Genomic DNA, 12,132 nt, shown 5'->3' on the forward strand with positions numbered 1-12,132 from the left:
ACCTAAATTTAAGGGAAGATCCCAAGGCCATATTGAGTAAGATTACCTTAGGAAACTTCGTTGACAAAATTAGTCCTCTCCTTGGCTTTGCAAACATCATTTTTAATGATGTAAATATCATTTTTTTTTGCCTTTGAATCACACTGCTGCTGTGACAAATGAACAGGTAATATAGTCATAGTCATGTGGTTCTCTTTGCTGTGAAAATGAAGACAGCTGCTAACACCTGTGTGACTGACCCTGTGACTTTCAGTGCCATAGAGCACAGTAACTGGATTTTCTCCCATTCCAACTGAGTTCTAGACAGTGGTGTGGGTGAGCATTTAGCATGAGTGTCTTGGGAGGAGGCGGGAACACTCATCTGTATGTTTCCCAATTTCCATGGCGTCAGTATTCCCACAAGGGCTGATCTGAAGTTACCAAGAGATTCCCAGTAGCACACCATTCATTATATGCCTATCATACTGATAGAATAGAAATAACCTCAACAACATTCATAGCAGTAAAATAGAGTAAAAATAACTAAGATGTGATGAATTTTGAGTATTCTTGCCTTTTTCCTTTTTTTAAAGATTTTATTTATTTATTTGAGAGAGAGAGCATGGATGGGGAGGAAAGGCAGAGGCAGAGGGAGAAGCAGACTCTCCACTGAGTAGGGAGCCTGACTCAGGGCTCAATCCCAGGAGACTCCGGGATCATGACCTGAGCTGAAGGGAGATGCTTAACCGACTGAGCCATCCAGGCATCCCTGTTCTTGCCTTTTTCAAATATAATTTATTTGCGAATTTATAGGATTTAATTTTTAATTAATGATGTGCTATGTAACCAGATTATAAAATTCCTATGAATTAACAATCAACTCTAGAGGCTACAAGTAGCTCCAGCCCTCCACTGATCATAGAGAATCATATGGAAAGCTACAAGAAGGTGAGCTATGAGAAAAACGGAGGATGGTTTCTTCCACGGTGTTTCCATCAGTATAACTGCACAGATCTTGGAGATCTTGGAGCTATGGGATCATATTTTTTGCAGAAGAAGGGGGGCCAGGATTTTTGCACTTCTTTTTGGAGTGTTTGGGCCATAATGCTTTCTTAACATATAATTTGTTCCAATTTATACTTTTTTTGCTTATATTACATGTACTGAACATAGAAATCCATTGCTCAGGTAAACTACCTCTTTTTGTTTTGATTTTATTTTTCCCTTTCCTTTGTTAGAAATCTGAGAAGCATTAACATGGCAAACTTTTTGCAAATCAAAACAAACTGTAATGAAACAAAAACTGAAATTGTGGTCAGTTCCCAAGAGCTGGCTTTTCTCCACCTGCAGGTAGTAACTCAGTGACAATGGGGCTCCTGACCCAATAGCCTGAACCCAGAGTTGAAGGGGAGGGGAGAAAATTTTCAAGAGAGAAAACAGGCTACCTCTGTTTAGATTTTCTTCTCCTCGGAAGTTCCATTTTCTTTTGTTTTGTTTTGTTTAGTTTAAGATTGTATTTATTTGAGAGGGAAAGCAAGCACAAGTAAGAGGAAGGGTAGAGGGAGAGGTGGACACAGACTCCCCACTGAACATGGAGCCCAATATGGGGCTCCATGACAGGACCTGAGATCATGACCTGATCAGAAGGCAGATGCTTAACCAACGGAGTCACCCAGAAGCCCCTGCCTGGAAGCTTCTTAACAGGTAAAAGGCTCTAACGGTATCCCTCAAAAAAATCTATTACTAAGAATAAAGTCAGTACTTTGTTTTCAAACACAATATCAACTAGTGTAATATATATAATATTATTAACATTACATATATATGCATACATACAATAATATACACATATATGCAATATTACATATGTATTACATTATTTCATATAGCATATTATATATACATATATACATTAAATATATTACATATTGTTTCCATATAATGGTGTGTTTCATCAGCCATGTTGGGAGTACTGACCATGGAATTTGGGAAATGTGCAGATGAGTGTTTCCCCTTTCCCCCCAAAACCATATGATTCCAATATATTCCATATATATATATACATATATATATATATATATGTATATATATATGCATAATCTGTGGATATATATATGGAATCCTATCAAGAAGCCCTTAAAAGATCCCATTCTGGGGGCACCTGGGTGGCTCAGTGGGTTAAGCCTCTGCCTTCGGCTCTAGGTCATGATCTCAGGGTTCTGGGATCGAGCCCCGCATCGGGCTCTCTGCTCAGCAGGGAGCCTGCTTCCTCCTCCTCTCTCTCTCTGCCTGCCTCTCTGCCTACTGTGATCTCTAGCTGTCAAATAAATAAATAAAGTCTTTAAAAAAATAAAAAAAAAAGATCCCATTCTGCTTACCAATATTCATGCGTTCAGCTTGTTCATTGATATGTTTCACCTTTTCAGTATAAACGTTCTTATAACCATTTATAAATGAGAGATAAGACTTGGGAGTCACGTGTGCTCTTCGGCGGTATCTGAAAATAGAACGTAAAAATGATCTTCATCTCTATCATTCTGATTATACCTAGAAAGCATCCTACAGACACTCTTCCCACTGTGGAATCAGTGTAATTCTGAAGGGTGATTCACTAGCGGGAGGGCAGGAACTGAATGGTCACACTTGATTCAAGTGTTCAACTCACTGTGGCTTTAGTACAGTAATTCTATTTAATGGTAGAATTAAATAAAAGGAATAATTTTATACGGGAGAAACTCAAGTCAAAGAAGAGCTCCTCACATACTATAAAATAATTTTATCTTTTAATTAATTTTTCACTTTTGGAGTTCTGAAGATTTTTTTTTTTTTAAGATTTTATCCACCTTTTTGACAGACAGAGATCACAAGTAGGCAGAGAGGCAGGCAGGGAGAAAGGGGGAAGCAGGCTCTTCCCTGAGCAGAGAGCCCGATGTGGGGCTCGATCCCAGGACCCTGAGACCATGGCCTGAGCTGAAGGCAGAAGCTTCAACCCACTGAACCACCCAGGCACCCCTGAAGATTTTTAACATTAAAAAAATTTTAAGGACTCAGACATATATGTGACAAGCACTTAAGCATTTGATAAATAGCACGTTCAGAATAAACTTCTCCAAACTAAAAGGATACGAGAATTTTGGAAAATACACCAAATTTTTCAAAAATAAAGACACAGGTTTTTGTAGCTGTAAGAAGGTAAAACTTTCCACAGATGATAGTGGCAGAAGGAGTTCAAGTTAAATGGAAGGAAAATCTTGCTAAGCGTAAGAACACACATGGATCCACCAAAAGGATCTGGAGGGTGGTTATCCAGAACTATTTAAGAGGGGGGGTTTCTGGGGATAGGGTCCAGGATAAACATCCTTCTACGAGATAGGAACCTCTAAGTGTTACTTAGACTCTCTAGCTGGAAAAATTCCTTCTGGCAGGTTCATTGCCTCCAGAAGCCCAACGATTATTTTGGTCCACCTTTATTACCATCTATCAAATGTACACAGTGGCTATCAAGCTTTGGGAGGGGAAGAAGTTGTATTTTTGAACTGCTGACAACAGTTTTCACATGTGAACACTGTTGCTACTTTTAGCCAAAGGACTCTCCTGCAGTTAATTAAAATTATTTGGCACGAAAACATTGCTAAGACTAAGAAATGCAAACACAAAACCCAAATGTCCCTTAACATCAGGCAATAGTGAAACTTTAAAACAGTGTACTTCTTTAATTAAAATAAACAATGCATTTGAGTAGGAAACTAATTTTAAATAATTTATCGGGAATTAGTTAAGTCATTTTCAAAAAAAGAAATTAAGCAAAGGAAATAAAGTGATTCATTAAGCATCTGCTCCTTTGAGGCCTGGAGGGAAAGAGGTGCTTAAGTATGGACACTAGTTCATCTTGAAGTCTCATTGATTTATCCTGATTTCAATACATAATCACTAGAAAATCAAAGCCAGAAAAAAAAAAAAAATCTAAGTGCAGCTGGGACCTTGTACACAATCGATCTGGCTGCTGACAGAATTCCTCTCTGAAGTGAACTCTGGTGCTGCAGCCAGACCTCAGGGAAAGCCACTCACCGTTGGAAATAATTTTCACAGCTTTCGGAGACCATGTCATGGAAGAGGCCCATTGTCTCTACAACCTGTGTTTTAGTGTCACTGGAGCAGACAATATTATAGCCTGAAAGGAAATAGGAGGCCACTGCAATCAAGGCCTCCTTCGGCCAGCGACTAAACCAGTCCATGGTGCAACCTGATATCAAGCCAGGAAATTTCAAAGAACGGGCTCGGAACTTCTCGCCAACCTGTTGACAACAAAGTCAGAAAGCGTCAGACATACAGAGTGATGATGATTCCGTTCGAGAGATCCACACCGTTCCTCCACACCATTCCCTGACGGAAGACTAGATCTGGCATTACTGGCTTGGATTGTAAAAGTTACCTTTCAGAGGAAAGTGACAAACTAAGACTCTTCTAAAGAGAAATGACAAGGACGGTGAAAGCCCTGGACACGAGGACAAGTGAGAATAGCAGAAGGGGTGGGAGGTGTTTGGTCCACAAAGGAAGCAACTTTGGGAATCTGCAAAAACTTTCTCTAAATATATGAGGAGTTAGGTATGGGGGGCAGGGAGGGATTGGATTCATTTTACAAGCCAAAACAGAATCACAGGGGAAAAAAAAACAGAGACAAAATTCAGTTCATCCCATAGAAGACTTCTCTGGGAATTAGACTATCTAAAATTAAGCAGGCTGGCTTGTAAGTTAATGAGACCCGCTGAGCAGAGCTGCCTGATACAACCAGGATTGTGGAAGTGTTCTGTGTCTGTGCCATCCAGTATGGTGGCCACAAGCCACACGTAGTTACTGAGCACTTGAAATAGCACTAATGGGACTGAAGAATTGAATTTTTATTTTTACTTCATTTTAACTAATCAAAATTTAAATGGCCATACATGTCTATTAGCTACTCTACTGGATAATACAGTGTGCTAGGGATATTCAAACCTACATCAGGAACATTCTAGATCATATGTCTATATTGGAGGAAGAGCTGGACAAGATCACCAAATTCCTTACAATTCAAGTGATCTGTATCTCTAGGCAATTAATGGAAGTTGTAGGCTATGTAATAATATCTAATAAAATGAATATTTTAAATTATTACACTTTGGTATGAGATTGCCTCCCGCAGAGACTGGTGGTAATGAAGTGTTGATTTCAATTCAGTGTGACAAATGTTAGTTTCTGAGCAAATCATCTCATCAGAGAAGGTAAACTATTAAGTACATTTCAACAAATAATTCCTCCCACGTAAATATAAAGTAACAACTCACTGGAGAAAAGCAGAGAACAACATGCAAGTTCTTCCTTGATCTTGAAATGAAGTACTCATACAGATTATCGAAGGTAGGAGGGTGGCGAGGCATTTCCTTCTTCATCACTGATATCAGACCTTGGGTGATTTCATCCATCTCATCTCGTGCAAACAGATTGGAGATCTTTGAGGAACAGACAAGACTCGTACTTTGTAAGTTCCCCACACCAATTCCCCGCCCCCCACATGTCATATTTTCTCATATTTTCTTTCTGCATCTCCACAGTCAAAATCCCTCATTTGCCAGAGATAACCAAGAATACAACTTGTTATTGGGCAGTTTAATCAGGAGGAAATTTTGTTTCCCTTTGCTCCAATAGCTATCACCAAAAAAGTATCTCCCTAGCATCCCAATAATCTCTTTAGAATGTCCAGTGATGCCCTGTGTTCTCTGATTCATGGACCGTCCCAATTCTGGGTCTGAGGTAATTTTTTACTATATGTATTTTTTTCATGTATAATCAATATACAATATTATAATAGTTTCCAGTGATTCAACATTTGTATATACTGGGCAATGATCACCATATTAAGTCTAGTTACCATCTGTCACCCTATAAAGTTACACTATACTATTGACTACATTCCCTAAGCTATATCTTACATCTCTATGACTTCTTTATTTTATAGCTTTATTTCATAACTTGTACTTTTTGATACACTTTGCTCATCTCCCCCACTCCCATCCCAGCAAGTTCCCCTCCCTCTGTCAACCACCAATCTATACTCTCTATCTAGGAGATATAGAGGGTTTTTTGTTTTAGATATCTCATATTTAAAAAAGCATGCAGTATTTGCCTCTTTCTAACTTATTTCACTTAACTTACTACTCTGAAGTTCTACCCATGTGCTCACGAATGGCAAGATTATATTTTTTGTTGGGGCTAAGTAGTATTCCATTGTGTGTGTGTGTGTGTGTGTATATACACATGCCATATCTTCGTTATCCTTTTATCCACTTATGGTATCTGGGTTGTTGCCATGTTTTGGCTACTGTAAATATTGCTACAATGAGCAAAGGTACATATATCTATTTGAATTAGTGTCTTCATTTTCTTCAGCTAGCTACCCAGTAGTGGAATTGCTGGATCACACAGTGGTTCTATTTTTAACTTTTTGAGGCTCCTCCATACTGTTTTTCAAGTGACGGCATCAGTTTGCTTTCCTACCAACAGTGCATGATAACATCCTTATCAAAACTTTTTATTTCTTATCTTTTTGATAACAGCCATCCTGACAGGTGTAAGATGTTATTTTGCAGTGGTTTTGTTTTCCATTTTTCTGACAATTAATGATGTTGATCATTTTTTCATGTGCTTATTAGCCATCTGTATATTTTCTCTGGAAGAATATATATTCAGATCCTCTGATCTATAATCTATAGGATTATTTGGGGTTGTTGTTGTTGTTGTTGTTGTTGAGTTGGAGGAGTTCTTTATATATTTTGAATATTAAGCCCTTATCAGATATTCAACTTGCAAATATCTTCTCCCATTTAGTAGGTTACCTTTTAATTTTGTTGATGGTTACCTTCACTGTGCATAAGCATTTTAGTTTGATATAGTCCCATCTGTTTCTTTTTCCATTAGTTTCCCTTGCTTTTGGAGTCACATCCATAAAAACATTGCTAAGACCAATGTCAGAGAGCTTACCACATATGTTTCCTTTTAGGAGTTTTATGGTTTTGGGTCTTACCTTTAAGTCTTTAATCTATTTTGAGTTAATTTTTGTGCATGGTGTAAAGTAGTGGTACAGTTTCCTCCTTCTGCATGTGGCTGTCTAGTTTTTCCAACACCATTTATTGAAGAGATTGTCCTTTTCCCATTGTATATTCATGGCTCCTTTGTCATAAATTTATTGACCGTATATATGTGGGTTTGTTTCTAAGCTCTCTATTCTGTCTTGTTGATCTATGTTTCTATTTTTAAGCCAATACCACATTGTTTTGATTACTATCGCTTTGCAGTATAACTTAAAAAATCAGAGATCATGATATGTCCATCTTTGTTCTTTTTTCTCAAGATTGTTTGGCTATTGAGGGTCTTTCATGGTTCCATATACATTTTAGAATTCTTTATTCTGTATCTGTGAAAAATGCCACAGGAATTTTGATGGCTATTGCACTGAATTTGTAGATGGCTTTGGATAGTATGGACATTTAAACAATATTAATTCTTCCAATCCATGAGCACAAAACATCTTTCCATGTATTTGTGTCTTCTTCATTTCTTTCAACAATATTTTATAGTTCTCAGTGTAAAGGTCTTTTACCTCTTTGATTAAATTTATTTGTAGGTATTTTATTCTTTTTTTTGATATAATTGTAAGTGGCATTGTTTTCTTAATATCTCTTTTGGACAGTTCATTATTAGTGCATAAAAATGCAACCAATTCCTGTATTTTATTCTTGTATCCTGAAACTTCACTGGATTTGTGTATTAGCTCTAACAGTCTTTTGGTGGAATCTTTAGGATTTTCTATATCTAAGAGCATGTCATTTGTAAATACTGACAGTTTTTCTTCTTCCTTTCCAACTTGGATGACTTTTATTTCATCTTCCCTAAGAAAAAGTTTCCTATTAAGTATGATATTAGCTGTGAGTTTGTCATACATGGTCTTTATTATTTTGAGGTATATTTCCTCTGTCCATTCCATACTATTGAGAGCTTTTAATCATAAATGGATGTTGAATTTTGTCAAATGCTTTTTTATGCATCTGTTGTGATGATATGATTTTTATCTCTTATTTTGTTAATGTGATATATTGTGTTGGTAGACGTGGATGTTGAACTATCCTCACAACCCTTGAGTAAACCCCACTTGATCACTGTGTATGATCCTTATAATGTATTGTTGAATTCAGTTTGTTGTTTTATTGAGGATTTTTGCATCTATTTTCATCAGGAATATTGGCCTGTAATTCTCTTTTCTTCTGGTATCATCGTCTGGCTTTGCTATCAGGGTAAGCCTGTCCTTGTAGAATAAGTTTGGAAGAGTGAGAATGAGTTCCCCCTCTTCAATTTTTTAGAAGAGTTTGAGAAGAATAGGTACTCACTCTTATTTCAGTGTTTGGTGAAATTATCCAGTAAAGCCTCTGGGCCTGGAATTTTGTTGGCAGATTTTTGATTACTGATTCAACATCCTTGTTAGTGATCAGTCTATTCAGAATAATTTCTTATTTCTTCATGATTTCGTCTGGGAAGATTATAAGTTTCTAGAAATCCATCCATCTAGTATCCATTTCAAGTCAATCAGAGAAAGACAATTATCATATGATCTCCCTGATAGGAGGAAGTTGAGAGGCAATGTCGGGAGTTTGGGGGGTAGGAAAGGAATAAATGAAACAAGATGGGATTGGGAGGGAGACAAACCATAAAAGACTCTAAAGCTCTTGAAACAAACTGAGGGTTGACAGTTGGGGGAGGAGAGATAGGGTGGCTGTGTTATGGACATTGGGGAGGGTATGCGCCATGGTGAGTGCTGTGAAGTGTGTAAGCCTGATGATTCACAGACCTGTACCCCTGGGGCTAATAATGCATTATATGTTAATAAAAAAATAAAAAATTAATAAAAAAAGAAATGTATCCATTTCTTCTAGGTTACCTAATTTGCTGACATGGAATGCTTTGCAGTAGTCTCTTACGACTCCTTGTATTGCTTTGATATCAATTGTAACTTCCTCTCTTTTATTTCTGATTTTGAGTCCTCCCTCTTTATTTCCTATTTAGTCTAGATCAAGGTTTGTCCATTTTGCCTATCATTCCAAAGAAGCAGCTTAGTTTCATTGATCTTTTCTATTGTCTTTTTAGTCTCTATTTATTTCCACTCTGATCTTTATTATTCCCTTACTTCTACTAACTTTGGGCTTTTTGTTTCATTTCCTAGTTCCTGTAGGTGCACAGTTAAATTCTCTATTTGAGATTTCTCATTTCTTGAGGTAGGCCTATACTGCTATGAACTTCCCTCTAAAAACCACTTTTACCACACTGCATGTTTTGGCATGTCATATATGTTTTTATTTGTCTCTAGGTATTTTTTTATTTCTCCTTTGACTTCTTCTATGATCCAGTAATTATTCAGTAACGTGTTGTTTAATCTCCACTTATTTGTATTCTTTCCAGTTTTCTTCGTATAACTGACTTTTAGTTTCATACAATTGTGGTCTAAAGAGATGCTTAATATGATCTCAATCTTCTTGGATTCATTAAGACTTGTTTTGTGGCCTAATATGTGATCCATCTTTGAGAATGTTTCATGCGCACTGAAGAGTGTTTTGGGATAGAACATCCTATATGTATATCTATTAAATCCACATGGTCTAGCTAATCATTTAAGGCTGGTATTTTCTAAATGATTTTCTATCTTGATGATCTATCCATCGATTTAAGTGGGGTGTTAAAGTCCCCTACTATTGCATTGCTATCAGTTTCTCCTTCTAGATATATTAATACTTGTTTTATATATTTTGGTGCTCTTATGTTTGGTTCATATACATTTATAGATGTTATATTCTCCTTTCTGGATGGACTCTTTTTCATTATATAGTGCCCTCTTCGTCTTTTGTTACTATCTTTGTTTTAATGTCTGTTCTGTCTGATTTAAATACAGCTATACCAGCTATCTTTTCATTTCCATCTGCATGGAATATCTTCTGTCCCTTCACTGTCATTCTGTGTCCTTACTTCTGAAGTGGGTCCCCTGTAGGCAGCACATAGATGGGTCTTTTTTTTTTTTTTAATCTATTCAGCCACTCTTTGTCTTTGATTAGATAATTTAGTCCACTTGCATTTAAAGTAGTGTTTGATGGGTATGTAACCTAGGGCCATTTTGTTAATTGTTTTCTGGCTGCTTTCATTGTTCCTTTCTGTTCCTTTCTTCTTCTCTTTCTCTCAACCCTTCTGGTTTGACTACTTTCTTCAGTGTTATGTTTTGATTCCTTGCTCTTTTTCTTTAAAGCATTTACTATAAGTTTATGCTTTGTTGATACTGCGAGGTTCACTTTATCATTTTTATATATTTAACACTCTATTTTAATTTGATAGAAACTTAAATTTCAACACAGTCCAAAATTCTTCAGTTTTACTACTTTCCCCCATGTTTTATGTTTTCAATGTCACACTTTACAACTTTTTATATCCCTTAACTGGTTATTATAGTTTTAGTTAATTTTATCACCTTTACCTTTACTGCCTTCATAGTAGTTTTAGTAGTTTCTTAAGTGATTAACACATTTCCTTTACTATATATTTATCTTTTCCAGTGAGATTTTTATTTTTCTGTGCTTTCTTGCTATTAATTAGTGCCATTTTTTTTTTTTGGAAGTTCCTTTAACATTTCTTGTAAAGCTGGTTTAGTAGGGATGAACTCCTTTAGCTTTTACTAACCTGAAAAACTATCTCTTTCAGTTCTGAATGATAACTTTCCTGGATAGAGTATTCTTAATTGGAAGTATTTTTTTTCCTTTTAGCACTTTGCATATATTGTGCCACTCACTTCTGGCCTATAAGGCTTCTGCTGGGAAATCAGCTGATAACTTTAAGGAATTTTCCCTTATATAACAATTTTTTCTCTTGTTGCTTTTAAGATTCTCTCTTTATCTTCAACCTTTGACATTTTAATTATAATGTGTCCCTACATGAATCTCTTTAGGTTCGTCTTATTTGGAACTCTAGGCTTCCTGGCCCTGGATGTCTGTTTCCTCCCCCAGGTTAGGAAAACTTTCAGCCAGTATTTCTTCAAATAAGTTTTCTGTCCCCTTTTCTCTCTCTTCTCCTTTGGTGCCCCCATAATGCAACTTTTATTCAATTTGCTATTGTCTCATATATCTCTTACATTATCTTCATTAATTTTTTTTCTTTTTGCTGCCCTGATTTTCATTTCTTTGTCTTCCAGCTTGTTGATCTGTTTCACTTCTACCAGTCTGCTGTTGAACTCTTCCTGTGTATTTTTTTCAGTTCAGTTATATTGTAATTCTTCAGCTCTGTAACCTCTATTTGGTACTTTGTTATGTTGTCAATATCTTTATTAAAATTCTCATTGTGTTCATCCATTCCCCTTATGAGTTCAGTAAGCATCTTTATGATCATTACGTTGAATCTTTTATCAGGTAGGTTACTTATCTCCTTGTCATCAAGGTCTTTTTCTGATGCTTTTGCTTTTCATTTGGAACATATTTCTCTGTTTCCTCATTTTGCTTGACTCTCTGTGTCTGTTTTTGTTTTCTCTGTGTTTGTTTCTATGAGGCAAAACAGCTACCTCTCCCAGTCTTGAAGAAGTAGCCTTATGTAGGTGATGGAACTTCTCATTCAACATTGCCCTAGCTCTTGGTTGTCTGACAAAACTTTTTGATTGTCCAAACCACCTGATTTATTGTTGATATGCCCCTGTTGTTGAGGGTGCACCAAAACCAGTCAGTGTCCCAAGGGGGAGGAAGCTCATTTAGTACCTGGTTTCGGGTTGATTGGAATGTAGACCCTCTGGCAACAGTTTTTAAAGTATGAAAATACATACAGTCCTGTTATGGCCACAGTCATAATGCCTGCTGTCCTCAAACTAGGAAATCTCTCCAAATCACAAAAGTTGGGGCTCCAGACAAATACATAAACTCCTTCCCAGGAGGTCTTGTTGAACTAGAGTAAGGCCAAGGGGTTGTGGAAGGATAGTGTCTTCCTGCTTACATTCCCTTTGAATGTCTTCTCAACCTTTAGATGTGTGGGAAACTGAAAGCCTGTCCCTCTTGTGGAAGCTCCAAGCTAAATAAATAAGCTTTTTCACGGGAAGACTGGGGT

General features: G+C 36.8%; 1 protein-coding gene across 4 annotated transcripts in view; it reads right to left on the reverse strand.

Moving 5' to 3' along the window:
• Positions 1-12,132, reverse strand: part of DNAH8 (dynein axonemal heavy chain 8) — a 332,430-nt gene that overhangs the window by 113,115 nt on the left and 207,183 nt on the right. For all 4 annotated transcript variants that reach the window (XM_032862300.1, XM_032862303.1, XM_032862302.1 and 1 more), the window contains 3 exons: positions 5,304-5,468; positions 4,048-4,274; positions 2,358-2,476 (listed from right to left, as the gene is read on the reverse strand). In XM_032862300.1, coding sequence (XP_032718191.1) covers positions 2,358-2,476; positions 4,048-4,274; positions 5,304-5,468 — 511 coding nt within the window. The remainder of the gene's footprint in view (positions 1-2,357; positions 2,477-4,047; positions 4,275-5,303; positions 5,469-12,132) is intronic.

This window comes from Lontra canadensis, unplaced genomic scaffold (genome assembly GCF_010015895.1).
Source record: "Lontra canadensis isolate GAN:19392208 unplaced genomic scaffold, GSC_riverotter_1.0 scaffold23, whole genome shotgun sequence".
Lineage (NCBI taxonomy): Eukaryota > Metazoa > Chordata > Mammalia > Carnivora > Mustelidae > Lontra > Lontra canadensis.